The following is a 19,185-nucleotide window of genomic DNA, read 5'->3' on the forward strand; positions in this document are numbered from 1 at the left end:
ATTTCAAATCTGCTTGAGATGTTCTTACAGGCTCAGAAGGAGTGATAAAGTCCATGACTGGGGAAATTAAATCAGTTCTTGTCATTCTCTAATGAGTTGAAACTCCTTAGTAAATCTATTTTTTTTCTTTTTCTGTAGAGTCCTCGTCTAGAAGGCCAGTGCCTAGCATAGGGTGTCTTTGGGCCACACCCTCCAGCTTCCCCATGGTCTCTTAGCTCATTATGATAGCTGGGTTTTGACTTCATTTTCCTACCCAGTCTTCCTTTTTCCTACTTGTTTTAGAGCTACATGACCCCATATCTCCTACTCAGAGACTTCATTCTTTGCCAGTCTACTTCCTTCAGGTTGACCCAGGTTTCTGCCTAGATGATCTGGTCACTAAATTCTGCTCCTCTGCCACTGTCCCACCAGAATGAGTGCTGTCACTGCAAAAAACTTCCAGATGCTGTTCTCTCTCCTCTGGGTTGGATCACATTGGTGTTGCTTTTGGTTCAGAAAGGCATGTACCCGACCCTGTGGCTGACAGCTTTTGAACTTCTAGTGCTTCTCCTCTACCCTCTCACTAGAGGCCCTGCATTTGTATCTGATCCATGCTTAGTTCTCTTTAACTTTTGTTCTATGACAATGTTTTAGGCATATAAAAATATTATTTATATTGTTTTAACCAACTCCTTAGCACCTGAATTTTTAATTTTTTCCCGCAATACCAAGAGTGTCAACATCTAATATGCAAGCTTATATCAAGTTGAACTCTTCATCTGCTAAAATATTCCATAGGTATATAAAAGTGGATGCTATAGGGCTTTGATATAAACAAGCGTACTCATGTTATTCAATGATCAGAAAATTGACAGATTTGATAATAAATATCTTTCCCTGGATAAATCAGGAAATCTCCAATAGATTATTAGGTGTATTATTTTCTTATTAATAAATAAATTTTTAATTAAAAATATCAAAAAGTATTAAAAAAATTGTCACTATGGTCATCTCCTAAAGCTACCATTTAAAATATTTCTTCTAGTAACTAGGAGTCATACATTCAACATGTTTGTATTTTGATTTATCACTTAATATGCTATGAACCCTTGAGGTTAAAGGGTTTTTTTGTGTGTGTGTGTACAACACCTATGGTTTCAGAGGATAAATTTTAAGAAGTGAAGTTAATAGAGAAGGGGGTATGAACATTTTCAATTTCTAGCTAAATTACCCTCTACCCACCCTTAATACCATCATAGGAGTTTTCCCAAATATGTTTACAGCTCTGTTTACATACATACATACATACATTTATATCTCTATTTATCTATATATACACACACGCTTATGTATTTTTTCTTTAAAACCTACTTTTAGAAATACTTATTTTCAAATACTTAACAGAAGAGCAAGAGTAATTTAACAAAGTTCCATATACCATTCACATGGCTTAAAAAATTACCAACACATGGTCAGCCTTCTTTCATCATTATGTATCTTCCTCATCCAGATTATTTTGAAACAAATCCTAGGCATAATTATATCAGTTTATCTGTCTATCTATAAATACCTATATATCTAGTATATATTTATAGATATATATGTGTAATGTGTAGACATACACTAAGTGGCAAAAATCCAAGTGCCACTATTCACATGGTAGTCTACAAGAATGCACCTCCTGGAGCGCATAAACTATAAGATAAATGATGCTGTCTCCAGTTTAGCAATAGGACGATGCTGGTGATGACTGTAAGCCACTAAAAGGGCGCATGAGCCATGTAAAATACATTATTTCTCGATCCAGTGGATTGTTGCCATGAGATAATACAGGCTGTATACTACCTGACTTTCTAAATTTCAAGGGAGCTCAGTTTTTAAAATTAAACACTGCAGCACTTACCCAGGGTTGGACATTTTACAGAACACACGAGGATTCAGTGTACACTCATGTAAGGCTAATGCTTCCTATAACAGTATAGGATATGGTCCTGCAGGAGGAAGGAATTTCAGGCCAAAAAGGAGAGTTCTGAAACTTCAGTTGTACCTGCTAGGCCAATTTTGAGGAACTGTCTCTTAGAATATTTCAGTCAATGTTGGTTTATATACCCAACATATTGCCATTAACTGCTTATTGAGTTTGAGTACATATTTTGAACCCAAAATGTTTATTTCTCCAGGATGCTATCATATAGATAGTAGTAACCTCCAAATATACGTTAGCTATAGCATGCCAAAGAACTTCCCATAGGCTCCCTTTTTATATCAGCAATCACTTTCCCTTCTTTCCACCTTTCATTAATTTTTACCCAGATTATCCTCTTTGGGGTAGAACTGTTAGCTTCAGCAAGAGGACTGATCCATAAAGCTAGCAGCAATTTAAATACGGTCAATGATTTCCCCCTTTATCTTGTGTATTATATAGAACAGGGTTGGATAAATACAAGCATACTGGCTTGCCTCATTAACCAGGTAAGAGAGAAACAGAACCTATTAATCCCATTTTTAAAAGGGTAAATAAAGAATGATCTGTATTATTGTAGCAGTGTGGGCAGTAGTACCTAGATGTGTTGTCATGGTATCATGTTCAGCAACTGATCCATGTCCCATTAAAACAGGATCAGGCAAAGAAAAAGAAAATTTTTAGAAATATAGAAGTTTCTATAAAGCGCCTGTATCATTCGCACAATTTTCCCCATGTCTTCCCCCCAAAACATCTCAACAATATGGCCAATAGTGATCTTCCTTTAAGTCCACGTATATCATGTCTTAACACACATTCATTCAGCCCTGAAAAACATCTTTTTAGTCTCCTATCACCCTCCAGTTTTGTAAAAGCAGGGTTTAAATGATCCATTTCAATTTTCATTAGTCCACATTTTGTGGATAGGGATGTAGATGATGTCTAATGGTTTGTAACTTGTTGGATTTCACTTTGACTTCCTTAATTAGATGACCAACATTCTAATTCCTCTTGCTGTAGGCCTTAAGTAGTGGTTGAGGTCTTTGCATCATTTGCCAGGTATGCAAATCCAAGAACAAACAAGAAGAAAATGTGTGTCTGTCTTAGTCAAGACTCATTGTTATTTACCCAGAAGGAAGGGTAATGGGCCAATGTAATCCACTTGCAACTGAGACTAAAAGCAACCTTTTCTGCTGACAACCATAAAAATTGTTAGCTACATATCCAGCTCCCGAGGGAATCAATGAGATGCATATTTTTTGCACACATTACAGCGTTGCTTGAATGCCTCCATGCCTTCTCATCCATCTCCTGTTCCCCAAAAGGCCACTTTCAAAAAGAGAATAAAGGCTTCCATTTGTTATTTCTAGTCCTTTTATGAATTCGTAAGGAAAATCCATATCTATGTCTATTTGATAGACATAGATATGCCCTGCTTTGATTATCCCTCAAGTCCATAAAGTGTCCCGTAACATACAACCCCATATAGGAGAGCTTTATCTTCCAGTCATGTAAGGCCTATATTTTCAGACCATATTGCTAGTCCATTAGCTTCTGTCTGAAAATAGGTAAAAATTCATATTATGTCATTGTCACTATCTGGGTCCTCTGATGAATAAGGAAGACTGTTTTTAATTCTTCCTAATTAAATACTAACAGTGACTTTGGAATATTATTTCATCACTTTTACCTCAGTTTACTCATTCATAGAAAGGGAAGTCTTACTAAACAATATTGTACAGAGTTTTCCAGCTCTAAACTTCTGTGATCTTATTAAAAAACCCTAACGTATTTCCATTTGAATTTAATGTACACATAGTATGGTTTGTGGTGTGAGTGTGTGTGAGTGGAGAGTTGTGTGTGTTTGTGTCTGTACACATGCATAAATACTGCTCTTTTTTTCTTAAGTAAATTTTTATTGCTCAGAATCCAAATATTTTATTAAATTTTTTTCAGCTTTATTGAAATATGATCAACAAGTAAAAATGTATATATATATATTTAGGTTGTAAAATATGATTTTTATGGTGTGTAACATGAAGATTTAATATATGTATACATTGTGAAATGATTACCACAGTCAAGCAAATTTAAACATCCACCACCTCACATAGTTAACTTTTTGTGTGTATGTGGTGAGAACACTGAAGATCTACTCTCTTAGAAAAGTTCAAGTATACAATAGAGTATTCCTGACTGTAATCAGCATTCTGTAAAAGATCCCTATAACTTATTCACTTAATACCTGAAAGTTTGTACCCTTTGACCAACATCTCCCTATTTACCCCACTGCCCAAACTTTGGCAACCAACATTCTACTCCCTGGTCTTATCAGTTCTATTTTTTTTTTTTTTTAAGATTCCTATCAGTTCTTTTTTTTTTTTTTTTTAAGATTCCACATGTAGGTGAAATCATACAGTGTTTGTTTTTCTGCAACTGATTTATTTCACTTAGCGTAATGTCTCCAAATTCATCCATGCTATCATAAATGGCATGATTTCCTTCTTTTATATGGATGCATAATATTCCATTGTATATGTGTTTTTATATATACATATGTATATATATGTACATATATATCATATTTCTTCATCCATTCATCAATCAATAGACACTTAGATTGTTTTCCATATCTTTCCAATGGTGACTAATGCTGTAATGAATATGGGAGTGCAGATACCTCTTCAAAATACTGATTTTATTTCCTTTGGGTAAATACCCAGAAGTGGGATTGCCAAATCATGAGGTAGTCCTAATTTTAATTTTTTGAGGAACATGCATATCATTTACCTTAATGGATGTACCAATTTACATTCCTACTAGCAGTGTACAAGGGTTCCCTCTTCTCCACATCCTCTCCAACACTTGTTATCACTTGTCTTTTTGATAATAGCATTATAACAGATATGAGGAGCTATTGTGGTTTTGATTTGTATTTCTCTGATGATTAGTCATGTTGAGCACCTTTTCATGTACTTCTTGGCCACTTGCATATCTTCCTTGGAATAATGTCTATTCAGTTCCTTTTCCCATTTTTTAAATTAATTTTTTTTGCTATTCAGTTGTATGCATTTCTTATATATTTTAGATATTAACCCCTTATCAGATATATGGCATGAAAATATTTTCTCCCTTTCCATAGGTTGCCTTTTCATTTTATTGATAGTTTTCTTTGCTCTGAAGAGCTTTTTAGTTTGATTTAGTCCCATTTATTTATTTTTTGCTTTTGTTGCTTGTGCTTTTGTTTCATATACAAAAACTCATTGCAAAGACCATTGTCAAGAAGATTTTTTCCTAAGTTTTCCTTTAGGAGTTTTATGGTTTCAGATCTTAAATATAAGTCTCTAATCCATTTCAAGTTATTTTTTATGTATGGGGTAAGATAATGGCTCAGTTTTATTATTTGCACGTGAATATCCAGTTTTCCCAACACCATTTATTGAAGAGACTATCCTTTCCTCAAGCAGTATTCTTGTTGTCCTTGTCAAATATTAGTTGACTGTATATACTTGGGTTTATTTCTGGACTTACTCTGTTTCATTGTCTGTGTGTCTGTTTTTATGCCAGTACAATACTGTTTTGATTACTAAAGCTTTGTTATATAGTTTGAAATCAGGAAGTGTGATGCCTCCAGCTTTGTTCTTCTTTCTCAAGATTGCTTTGGCTACTCAGGGTCCTTTGAGGTTTCTATGAATTTTGGATTGATTTTTCTGTTCCTGTGAGAAAACCATTGGAACTTTTATAGAGGTTACATTGAATCTGTAGATCGCTGTGGGTAGTATGGACATTTTTAACAATATTAATTCTTCCAATCCATGAATATGGGATATTTTCCCATTTATCTTTACAATTTCTTTCATCAATGTCTCATAGTTTCCAGGGTACAGATCTTTTACCTCCTTGGTTAAATTTATTCCAAAGTATTTTATTGTTTTTAATGCTATTATAAATGAGACTGTACTCTTAATTTCTGTTTCTGATAGTTCCTTCTAAGTGTACAGATATTCAATTGATTTTTCCTGAAACATGGCTGAATTAATATATTAATTATAACAGTTCTTGGTGGAGTCTTTAGGGTTTTCTATATATAAGAACATTTTATCTGCAAACAGGGATAATTTAACTTCTTCCTCTCCCCTGGAGAAGAAGCATTTTATTTCTTTTTCTTGCCTAATTGCTCTGGCTAGGACTTCTGGTACTATGGTGAATACAAGTGACAAGAGTGGGCACCCTTGTCTTATTCCTGATCTTAGAGGAAAAGCTTTTAGTTTTTCATTGTTGAGTATAATGTTAGCTATGGGTTTATCATATATCCCTTTATTACATTGAGTTTCCTTCTTTTTATACCTCATTAATTGAGAAATTTTTTAATCATGAAAGGGTACTGAATTTTTCAAATGCTTTTTATGTATCTGTTAAGTTGACAGTAGAGTTTTTATCCTTCATTCTGTTAATGTGGAGTTTCACATTTATTGATTTGTGTGTGTTGAACCATCCTTGCATCCCATGGATAAATCCCACTTGATCATGGTGTATGAGCCTTTTAATGTGCTGTTGAATTCAGTTTGCTAATATTTTGTTGAGGACTTTTGCATCTATATTCATCAGGAGTATTGGTCTGTACTTATAGTGTCCTTATCTGGCTTTGGTATCAGGGTCATGCTATCCTTTTAAAATGAGCTGGGAAATGTTTCCTCTTATTCAATTTTTTGGAAGAGTTTGAGAGGGACTGGCATTAATTCTTTTTTAAAATTTTGGTAGAATTCACTACTGAAGCCATCTGGTCTAGAGTCTTCTTTGTTGGGAGGTTTCTGATTATTGCTTTACTCTCCTTACTCATTGTTGGTCTGTTCAAATTAACTTACCACAATCAAATACAGAAATTTTACACTTTACCCTCCCTTCCCCCACTTTATGTAATTGATGTCAGGTTTTACTTGTTTCTATTAGCAAATTTCTGTGGTAGTACTTATTCTTACTAGTTCTGTCTTTTAATTTATATACTAGTATTAAAAGTGATTTACATGCCACCATTACAGTATACAATAGTCTTTGTTTGTATTTATATTTAACTCTAGCAGTGAGAGTTATATTTCATATACTTGTATGTCTCTGGGTGGTTATAATTGCCTCCAGGACCTTTGCCAATATTTCTGGTGCTAGGTCAAGGGTCAGCTTCATTGTTTGAAGACAGCTGGCCTATTATAAGGTGCATGGATGCATGTAGGTCTCTGTAGGTCCTTGGGGGTCTCCCATTAGATCACTGGGCTAGTCCCTGGATGGGGGACTGCTCCCAGACCATAGCTGTGAGAAGTGGAAGCCAGTTTATAGTGCCCTTTTGACATCTGCAGTTGGATCAATGTCAAGTGCCTACCTCCAGAGACACAGACATACGTGTCCCTTGGCAGGTACCTGCGTGAGCAGGAATACTCTCTGATTATGACTGTGAAGGGTTGGAGCTGGGTTACAGGACTGCTTCAAGACCTGTAGTCAGACTGAGGTTGGCAGGTACCTCCAGGAGCTCAAATGAGCATGTCTTCAGCCAGGTTCCTGGGTGGGCAGGGAGTTCCCAGCCTGAAGCTGCAAGAGACTGGAACAAAATTACAGGGCTGGTTAAGGATCTGCAGTCAGATGGAAGTTGGAGGGCTTGCAGTGGGGTACAAATGGGCATGCCTCCTACCTGGTCCCTGGATGTCCAGGACTATTGGCCAAGAGCAGCTGGAGTCAGGTCATGGGTCACCTAAGGGTCCACAGCCGGGATTAAGGTGGGCGAGCCCTGTTACCTGGGTCTTGGAGTGGTGTGATTCCTTCTGGGTCCCTTGGCAGATGGTGCTGGTGGCTAGTTCAAGACCAAATAGGGCTGTAGCCAAGTCCAAAAGGGCATAGGGCTGTTTCTGGGTCAGTAGCTGGCACCACAGTCTGCCAGCAGCAAGTCTCCTACTTGAGCATGGGCCTGCCTTCTAAAAACAATCCTCCAGAATCCAAATATTTTACAGTAAACTGTAACATCTATTGGAAAGTTAAAGTCAGAATCTAAGTGTTAATATCTATAATGTAGCTTAATAGACTTTCTGAAACACTTTAATACAACAATGTGCTATCTATGTGTCTGAATTCGTGCCCCAAACTATCCATTCAGGACTTTTAAAACTTCTTTCTGGCCTTGAACATATGAATTCACTTTTATCCTATAAATTTATTTATTTTATTTCTTATCTGTCTGTCTTTTCCTGTTGAAAAAGGTTGGTATTAATATTCTGTATGAAATTAGCTTATCTAAAAGAATGAAGATAAGTAAAAAAAATTAAATGACAATGCAATTAATTCACAGAAAATATCTATTTTATTTCATTCATAATATCTAGATCATTTTTAAGTCTAGCATTTCATTTTGGTAATTATCATTTCAATTAAAAACTTACTTTGAATTAACTTCACTTTGTAAATATATTTTAAACTAAAAAGGTCTCACATTTCATAAAGTTATTTTGGTGAACATTTGACCCTGTTTCCAAAAGTTGCATGGGTGGGAGAATATTATTTCATTTTTGAGCTTTAGTTCAGTCACATTATATTCCCAACACCACTCTTAATTGTGTATGTGGGACACTGTCCCTGATGCATAAAAAGTTTTTCCATTCCACAGATCTCTCATTCCAACTTTAAATTGCTTTGGGAATGGGGGAACAATTACAACTGTTGCATAACAAATATTTACTCTTTCACATCTATGGAATCTGACATTGTTGAACCTGACCTTAATTCAGAATGCTCACATCAATACTAAGAAGAAATTAACAGGTTCTTCTAGGAGGTGGAAATAATTTCAGTATAATGTAAGTCTTGAATATCATGACACTATACCTTTTCATTCCATAATTAAAACTATTATTAAATATGGATTTAAAATATGAACAGCATGAGGCAGTGCAGTTACTAATTTTTTATTACCAAATACAGCTGTGATTTGTTATTCAGCATACTTTGGGAGTTTATTAGAAATGCAGAGTCACAGGGCCTGCACCAGACTTAGTAAGAGAAAATCTACATTTTAACAAGATACCCAGGAAATTTATACATATGAAGAATTTGAAAAACTGAAATAATTGATTCTTCATAAATCCACCAAGGCCAAAAATTCTGGTTAGTTCTTGGTGGGAAAACATGGTATAATAACTTTTGGTGTTGTAGCCCAAAGAGCTCTAGACTTCATTGGCAAAGATCTGAGCTTCAAGCTCCACTGTTTACTTACAGGCTGGATTACTTTGGCCATATTCTGTCTTTCACATTTGAAAAAAAATAGAGATAATGAGAAGATTAATTTTTTTGTAAAGTATAAAGTGCTACACACACATACACAGATGTATATTTAAGCATTATTACTGTTTTCTCAGGTCCACTTAAATAAATAAATTACGAAGAATAACTTTGAAGCCACAGAATAAAACAAAAGAAGAGAGACTATTTTTCTTCAAAGATCTCCACTGTATACTTGCAGAGTTAGTTTACACACTGGTCTTGTAACGGAGACTACGAGATCAACAACTAACTAGACAAATGTTAAATTGCTGTGTATGTGGTTCCGTTTACTATGATCAAGTGTCTGCCCTATAAAAATACGCAATTTAACAGACTGAATGGAGATCCAGGGTGTCAGGCAGACAAACAAAAATGCATAAAATCAAACTTGCTTTAAAATTTTCAAAATTTCTGTTAAACACTGAATCAAAATTCCAGTCCTTGTTGAGTTGTCTTTTGCCTTCCCCACCACTCTGTCACTGAGCCTAACTAAATGAAGTCAAGTTTGTCATCTGAAATATTCTAAGGCTTTTAAAAAACTCAACTTAGGGTGTCATCAACAGTGGGGAAGGTTGCTTCTGAATTTGCTTCTGATCCTAGGTAGATCTTCAAACATTAGACACAGGGCATTGAAATCTCAGTTTCCCAGTATCATTGTATGCTAGGCGCAGACGTTCTTGAAGATAACTGAATGACAGAGCTTCAAAGAAAACATTCTTTCTATTTCACTCTAGAATAATGCCTATCCAAGAAATTTGTTACATTTGTTGTTATTTGGCAGTGAAAATGTTTTATGTTGGTATTCCTTTGACATCCTGAAAGCTGGGACATGGATAGAATAAATAAGACGTTTGTGAAAGAATTCATTTTTCTGGGACTCTCTGGTTACCCCAAACTTGAAATTATTTTCTTTGCTCTGCTTCTAGCTTTGTACCTACTGATTCTAATTGGCAATCATGTTCTGATCATAGCAAGCATCTTTGATTCCCGTCTTCACGCTCTCATATACTTCTTCCTGCGCAACCTCTTTTTTCTGGATGTCTGCTATACATCCTCCTCTGTTCCCTCAACTTTGGTGAGCTTAATCTCAAAGAAAAGGAATATTTCCTTCTCTGGATGTGTAGTGCAAATGTTCTTAGGATTTGCAATGGGGTCAACAGAGTGTTTCTTCCTTGGCATGATGGCTTTTGACCGCTACGTGGCCATCTGTAACCCTCTGAGATACCCCGTCATCATGAGCAAGGTGGTGTATGTACTGATGGCTTCTGTGTCATGGCTGTCTGGCAGAATCAACTCAATTGTGCAAACATCTCTTGCCATGAGATTGCCTTTCTGTGGTAATAATATTATCAGTCATTTCTTATGTGAGATACTGGCTGTTCTCAAGCTAGCTTATGCTGATATATCCCTCAATATTGTTACCCTAGCAGTGTCAAATATAGCTTTCCTGGTTCTTCCCCTGCTGGCCATTTTTTTCCTCCTATATGTTCATACTCTACACCATCTTGAGAATGAATTCAGCCACAGGGAGACACAAGGCCTTTTCCACCTGTTCAGCGCATTTGACTGTGGTAATTATGTTTTATGGTACCATCTTCTTTATGTATGCCAAACCCAAGTCTCAAGACTTTCTTGGACAAGACAATTTGCAAGCTAGAGACGGACTTGTTTCCATGTTTTATGGGGTAGTGACCCCAATGCTAAATCCTATAATCTATAGCTTGAGAAACAAGGATGTAAAAGGGATGTAAAAGCTTCTGTGAAATATTTGCTGAGTCAGAAATCTGTTAACCAATAAGACCAAGGGGAAATGTGGGTGTTTAGTGTGTAAAGACTAGACATGGCATCATTGGGCAATCATTGACAACCTTCTTTGGGGAAAACAAAGTTATATATAGAGATTTTTATTCTTTGTTTCCACTATCTCAGCTTAGCTACAATCCCTGAGAACAGTAGTCTGCTACAGACTCAGATTCCAATAGATTCTGATCCATATTTCACAAAAGCAGTCGCTTTAGAATCTTATCCCTGGTGATATCTGAAGTGAGTGTTTTTGGTGTACTGTCTGGCAACACAGTGGAAAATATCACACATACTCTTCAGAAATAGTGAGGCAGGAGTATAAATTCTGCTCCATCACAAACCAGTTAATATTGGGAAAGTTATTCACTTTTTCTAAAATGTAGTTCTCTTACTTGAAAAAAAAGAGTAATTTAACACTGCTCTCAGTGTTATTGTAAAGATTGAATAAGTTGTACAAAACACCGGGCATAGTGGCAATTTATAGTAATTCCCTTTGTAGAGGATGTTGCTTGACTTTTTCTGTTGACCCAGAATTTAAGTATTGAAGTGGAGACTCCAAATTGAAGATAAATGACACCAAGTAGCACTTTTTATTTTTTAAGCTACCAATTGTTAGAGTCAGGCATCTCTCCCTTGTCTTCCTACTGGTATCAACCACCACTCTTCTTTGCCTCCTCTCCCCACATATCTATATAAAGTAAACATCAAGAAGGGGGAAGATAGAATCAAAGGAGATTTATACATCATGGGAGGTGCTCAATGAATGGTGGGAGGTGTTTCACTACTGTTCCTATGAAAGAATGGGAAGACTGTTCTTATCCAAGACAAGTAAGGTAGTGCTGCAAAACCTGTTGAGGTTTTGGGTGCCTACAAAGAAGAACTGACATTTGGCTTGATGAATGGAGACTTGCTGAGCTTTTTCTCTCTAGGCTGTAGACTAGCAGAAGAGCTGCTCTAGAAGAGGGCTGGGGGATGGGTGTCTTAGGGCTGAAAATAACCAGAAAGTTTTTAGTTTGCCTGAAATATTTCTTTCGACTCTGAAAATCTGAAATTTGTGACTGGGAAGAGAAATTCATTTCGTTTTATACTCCAGTGAATTGAAACTCCTTAGTAAACCTATTATAGGCTTTTTGGATGGTTGGTTGGTGTTTTTTTTTCACTTTTTGTAGATTATTTTTCCATGGCTGAGCACAGCATATCATTGGTCCATATCACCAGCCATTGTGACAGCTGATTTCAGCCTTATGGTATTAACCTAAATTTTCTCTTCCCTATTGGTTTTGGAGCCATAGTATGACCCCAGACATCCTACCTGAGAACTGTACTCCCTGCCAATCTACATCCTTGGGTAAATCCATGTTTTTTTATATTTTTTTTTTTTTTTTAAAGGACTTCCTCTTTTTTTTTTTTTTTTTTAATTATTTATTTATTTTTGACTGTGTTGGGTCTTCGTTTCTGTGCTAGGGCTTTGTCTACTTGTGGCAAGTGGGGGCCACTCTTCATCGCGGTGCGCGGGCCTCTCACTGTCGTGGCCTCTCCTGTTGCGGAGCACAGGCTCCAGACGCGCAGGCTCAGTAATTGTGGCTCACGGGCCCAGTTGCTCCGCGGCATGTGGGATCTTCCCAGACCAGGGCTCGAACCCGTGTCCCCTGCATTGGCAGGCAGATTCTCAACCACTGCGCCACCGGGGAAGCCCCAAATCCATGTTTTTGATCTATGTGATCTGGTCACTAAAATCCTGCTGCCTGTCTTCTGTCTCACCTGGGTTGGAGTGTTGTCACTGCAGCACACCTGTAACTGGGGGTCCTCTCCTCTGGCTTGTATCACAGTGGGTGCTACTTTTTGTTCTATTTAGACAGGCATGTACCAAACCCTTTAGGTGAGGCTTTTTAACTTCTCCCTACTTCACTGGGATGAGCCCTACATTTCAGTCTGATCCAAGTTTGTTTCTTTTCAAACTTTGACCTATGCTACCAAGGTTTTAGCACATGTCTGTATGTTCATGGTTCTACTTCTATTGTCCCAGCCAATTCATTAACACCTTAATTTTTTCCCCCCACAAAGCAAAGGGTGCTAGCGTCTCATATGTATGTTTATATCAAACTGAATGCTTTATTTACGAAAATTGATTAAAATTATTCTTTCTGTTGCTATGTAAAAAATTGGTGCTATGTTGCTTCAATTTTGACAAGTTCTGCTCATGTTGATGAATGCCCAGAAAATTAACAGTTTTAAAACTAATCTGCCCTCCCAAGAAATTGAGAGGTCTCAAAAAGATTGTTACATGTATTATTTTGTGATAAATAATAGATATTTTAGAAATTCAAAAAACTGTGGAAGACTATAAAGAAGAAAATATTGTTACTACTGTTGCTACCTCCTACAGGTGACCACCATTAACATTTTTATTATTTATCTTATTAATTTGGAGTTTAAAATTAATCATTTTAATGTTGACTTATTTTGGTGCACTGTGGTACATTTGAAGTTGCTATTTTGAAAGTTTTTTTTAATGTGTGTACAACTCATTAGGTTTCACAGAATAAATTTACTACATAGAAAATGAATTTACTATAGCAGGTGATATGATTTTTTAATTTCTCTTGTTAAATTATATGCCCTTCCCCCCAAATCATATTACCTGCTGTCAGTGTCACTGTACATGTTTCCTCAAACTTTTGCAGCTCTGGTCTGTGTGTGCATGTGTGTGTATACAAATATAAACTTTTAATTTTGGAACATTTCGAATAACCATAAAAAGAAAGCTATATAATGAAACCTCATATACCAGTCACTCTGTTTAAAGAATTGCTAGCTCATTGTTTCACCGATATCTATACCTACTCCCTCCCTTTTTCCAGATTTTTAAGCAAGTATTGGATATATATGTGTGTGTAAATAATTTTTATTTTGAAATAAGTTCAGACTTATAGAAAAGTTGCAAGAATCATAGAAAGAATTTTCTATAAGCCTTAACCCAGCATCTTCAGATATTATATCTTACCACATTTGCCTTATCATTCTTTATATATATATGTAAGTGTATAAATATATATATATAGAGAGAGAGCTGTTTGCAGTAAGGTACAGATATTATGTCTCTTTACCCCTAAATATTTCACTCTGTCTTTCTTAAAAGCATTCAAAGACATTTTTTTTTTTAACCATAAACAAAATATAATTATTGACATGGAGAAACAATACTATTTAATTTAGCAGTCAGCAAAAAATGACCCTGGGCCTTGGCTTGCTACCTATATTTGTGTGGTCCATGAGCTAGGAATGATGTCTACATTTTTAAACTGTTGAAAAGATTAAAAGAAAAATAATACTTCATGGCACCTGAAAATTATTGGAATATCGAACTTGAGTGTCCATAAAGTTTTTAAAGACCTTTTATTTGGTGATAATTATAGACTCATAGAAAATTACAAAAATAGTATATAGAGTATCATGTACCCTTCACTCCACTTCCCCCAATTTTGATACCTTATATTATAGAAGTACAATATCAAAACCACAAAATTGACATTGGTTCAATACTATTAACTATACTACAAAACGTATTCAGTTTTCACCGTTTTCCATGTATTCATATGTGTGTGTGTAGTTCTATGCAATTTTATCCTATGTACAGATTCTTGTAACCACCACCATAATCGAAATATATACCTGTTCCATAACTACCAGGAAACTCCCCTTTTGCTACCCTGTGATGGTTAATTTTATGTGTCAATTTTGCTAAGCTATGGTACCCCATTGTACATCAAACATCAGTCTAGATGTTGCTGTGAAGGTAGTTTTTAGATGTGATTGACATATAAATCAGTAGACTTTGAGTAGAACAGATCACCCTCCGTAATGTGGGTGGACATCATCCAGTCAGTTGACATCCTTAAGAGAAGACTGAATGGTAAGGAATGGAAGGAATTCTGCCTCCAGACTGTCTTCAGACTTAAGACTGCAGCGTTGACTCTTGCCAGAATTTCCAGCCTGCCAGCCTTCCCTGTAGTGATTGTAGAGGTTGGGTGGGTAATAGGGTTAACAGTTCTTCATCCTCTTCAGCCAAATAACATCACACCATGGTCGTTGTTGTCTGGTAGTGAAATGGAAGTAAGGACACAAATCAGAATAACTGTTTTGCTTTTATTATGATACAAATCCCCAGTCTCTACCTTTGGAGAGATTCTGAATTAATAGAACTGTGCATCTAATACCTGAGAAAGAAAAAATTTTCTCATGTATACTAAGGGTACTTGGATTAAGAACACCAGCACAGTTCCTATACATTGAATTCTTTCCTCCGACATGGTTCCTTCATCAATCCATTCACCCTCAACTGACTAATTCCTTGCAAGTTCTGTCTTGTTCAGAATGGGACCTTCTGTTATAATTATCTATAATTGTCTCGCCTTCTCTAAGTCTAAAATTTAAGGGGATTATGTCAATGCTAGCAAGAGTCACCTTCTCCATAGAATAAAGCCATCATCCACATATACCCCAAAGACATCTCTCTGATAAAGAGGAAGTAATGTACATGCATTGGCCTCATAACTCCCCAGCTCCAGTGAGGGTGGAAAAGACAAGGAAAAACTGGTTAATATGCAATATTGGTGTAATTATAATTTATGTAATTTTGCTCACATATGTCAAATATATCCATGAATCTTTTCGCACAATATGTGTGTACATTAATAAATTGTTTCTTTTGCAGTGTAATCTCTACAGGGTAGAAATCTGTTGTTTCTTAGCCATAATTGCTCAATTCAGCATGCTCTAAGAAAAATAAGTAACATGGTGTGTGTTGTGTGTGTGTGTGTGTGTGTGTGTGTGTGTGTGTTGATGAATTCACTTAGACATTCAGAGTACAATATTAGAGTACTTTGACCTTATAACCATGGATACTTTAAGATCTACTGAATGCTATTCCTTTACTCCACTTTATATACAGGATTACAATGCACAAATCCTTGTCATGATGTCTTTGAACATACACAGATATTTACTCATCCCCCACATATACATCCTAAATAAACACAATCATTCATGTGGTAGTTTATCAAATCTAACAGATTTCACATTTTAACATTTAGAGTAGGAAAATTTCTAAAATTAATGGTGTCTTGGTTTTATAAACTAATACACCTTGAACTATAGCCACACTTACATAAAAATACGATTTCTTCATAATTTCAGGCATAATTACAAATCATATGAGGATAAATTATTTCAAAATATACTAGGCTTAATATCTTACACTCTTGGTATATTAGTTATTGTCATGGTGCTGCTAGAGTTGAACACTTAAATGATATAGCAAATTAAATATGAAAAAATCATCTAATTTTAATGTTATATTAATATTCAATGAATGCTAAATACTTCTCCAGAAACATGATTCATTCTACCTAAATTATTTATTAATATCAAAAGTTTTATTTACAAGGTAAATCAAGATACTGGACTTAATGTTGAACTCCTATAGAAAATGAGTATTTTCCAGGGGTTGGTTTATTCCAACTACTTTGCAATTTTCTGGATAATGTTGGAGATTATCCAGATGAGTGTGCTTGCTCCCATATTTTCTGAAGATAGAAATTAAAACATTACCAAAGAATTTCTAAACAGCAATTTTTTCAAAGCTGCTTTCACCTCTTTGTTTCGTAGACTATAGATGATAGGATTCAATATGGAGGTTAACGCACCATACACCAAAGTCATAAATTTATCTATTTCCTGTGAATCTACAGATGAGGGCTTCAGGTACATGGAGAGAGCTGTCCCATAGAACAAAACCACCACAGTCAGGTGGGCTGCACATGTTGAAAAGGCTTTGCTTTGACCATCCACTGAGCTGATTCTCAGGATGTTGGAGAGGATGAAAGCATAAGAGATACAAATTAAAAGCATCAGCATAGGAACAAGAAGTGCGGTGAACACCAGCATGATTAACTGCGCCATGGAGGTGTCCACACAAACAAGTTTTAAGACAGCCAGAATTTCACAAGCAAAATGATTGATGACACTATTACCACACAGAGACAGCTGCAATACAGACACTGGTTCCACCAGGGCAGTGAAGCAGCCTGCCACCCAGGAACCAGCTGCAATCTGCACACAAATCCTCTTGTTCATGATGTTGGGGTATCTCAGGGGGTTGCAGATGGCCACATATCAGTCATACGCCATCATGGACAGGAGCACACACTCAGTGGAGCCCATGGCAAGAGAGAAGTACATCTGAGCAGCACACCCTGAGAATGAGGTAGTGTTTTTCCCTGAAACAAAGTTTATCAGCATTGGAGGGAAAGCAGAAGAGGTGTACCAGACATCTAAACAAGAGAGGTTGCTGAGGAAGAAGTACATGGGTGTGTATAAGCTGGAATCCAGGATGGTGATAGAGATCAGAATTATATTACCCAGCAAGGTGATCAGGTACATCAGCAAGCACAGCACAAATATGATGACCTCAACTTTGGGGTAGTGGGAAAATCCCAGGAAGAAAAAAATTGTTACAGATGTCAAATTTGCCTAGAACGTTTTATTATGTCATGGTCATTTGCATATATGCATAGAATGATTAACATTACATATTATATATAAAACATAAGATCCTCTCCCTTTATATTTTCTGGTATTTTTTTCTTCACATCAACTTGTAGTCTGTGCTTAAATGCTTCTCTAGCTTGGTGATAGCATTAGTAATATACATTTGAAGGAATTTGTCATCATCAATAAGGAAAATTTCAGTCAGGAAGTCAACAAAGTATCTTCAAGGTGTTATTTTTGCTGCAAGACTTTTTAGGGCAGTGTTGGGGAATGGCAAGGTTTATTTCATAAATATCATGAGAGACTGAGGAAAGAAACAATCTTATGGGGTCTTTCTTTTTCCAAAAGCACATTTGTAACTGATCTAGGGGAAGACATTGGTTTACCTCTGAACCATTGGAATGGTTTTCTTCCCCTAGCTGGGTAACAGTCTTACTTAGGAAACTTTTCTGCTTTCCAAGTTCAGTACCTTCCGCCATTTGTAGGGTTCTCTCCAAAATAATTTGGGAGATTCAGTTAGTAAAAAACAGATTTCTGCAACCACAGATTAATTAACTGAAAAGCTTGAAAATTTAGACAAAACCTAGACTTTCCATCTCAAACCCACAAAAATGCTGATTTACTCATGATGGGACATATAGCCAAGATTTCCTTCATATGGCCAGAATTGTCTTTGACATATGTGCTCCAGAAACATCCTCCAAAGGACCAGCCATTCACACTGTAAGGCAATTTAAATTTTTTGTTGCTTGTGAAAAGTTTCTAATTCATGCAGCAAATTAAATTTAGAAATCTATTTGTACAGTATTAAAAAGTCTGAAACTCCAGGGACAATCTCCCATAGATCCAATTATAGTCAGTAGCTGATCTGTTCTAATTGTTGTGTTATTCAAACAAGAAATTACCTTTTTCCTCTCTGTGCTGACTTTGGGAAGGGGAACTTTGCTCTGCTCCTAATTGTGTTATTAAATCAGTCAATCTGGTTTTTAATTCTCACTGTTTCCCTCTGTTTGACTATGGCAATGTCCTTGCTTTTCTTTCCTCATTTAGACAAGATTCACTGCAACCATAATACAAATGGTTGACCAAAAGGGAGAAAAGAGGTTGACTGGCATCTGGCCCAGAGTCCCATTTCCAACTCACTTGTTCAATTCCTGTAGACCAAGGCTTATATGGCTGGAAGTAAATCATTTAGGTTGACCTGATTGTGCCTAGGGGGGAGGGTCAGAAGATTACTTTAGAGATACACTCACAAAGTTAAGATGGAGGCAGTGGGACTTCCTTGGTGGTGCAGTGGTTAAGAATCCGCCTGCCCATGCAGGGGACATGGGTTCGAGCCCTAGTCTGGGAAGATCCCACATGCCGCGGAGCAACTAAGCCGGTGCGCCACAACTACTGAGCCTGCACTCTAGAGCCTGTGAGCCACAACTACTGAAGCGCATGCACCTAGAGCCCGTACTTTGCAACTAGAGAAGCCAATGCAATGAGAAGTCTGCGCACCGCAACAAAGAGTAGTGCCCGCTCGCGGCAACTAGAGAAAGCCCGTGCAGCAACAAAGACCCAACGCAATCAAAAATAAAAAATAAATTAAT

At 36.5% G+C, this 19,185-nt stretch overlaps 2 protein-coding genes across 2 annotated transcripts; one reads left to right on the plus strand and one right to left on the minus strand.

Annotated features, from left to right (window-relative positions):
- Window positions 1-10,058: 10,058 nt before the first annotated feature.
- Window positions 10,059-12,402, plus strand: LOC309665057 (olfactory receptor 13C4-like). Its single transcript, XM_082471220.1, is given in 3 exon segments — window positions 10,059-10,718; window positions 10,720-10,977; window positions 10,980-12,402. Coding segments are annotated over 3 exon segments (966 nt in total). The 5' UTR covers window positions 10,059-10,070; the 3' UTR covers window positions 11,040-12,402.
- Window positions 12,403-12,747: 345 nt separating this feature from the next.
- On the minus strand, window positions 12,748-17,500 carry OR13F1 (olfactory receptor family 13 subfamily F member 1). Its single transcript, XM_082471221.1, is given in 2 exon segments — window positions 12,748-17,218; window positions 17,222-17,500. Coding segments are annotated over 2 exon segments (840 nt in total). The 5' UTR covers window positions 17,486-17,500; the 3' UTR covers window positions 12,748-16,642.
- Between the last annotated feature and the right edge of the window lie 1,685 nt (window positions 17,501-19,185).

The sequence above is a fragment of the Balaenoptera physalus genome, assembly GCF_965194825.1.
Source record: "Balaenoptera physalus genome assembly, chromosome: 7".
In the NCBI taxonomy this organism is placed as follows: domain Eukaryota; kingdom Metazoa; phylum Chordata; class Mammalia; order Artiodactyla; family Balaenopteridae; genus Balaenoptera; species Balaenoptera physalus.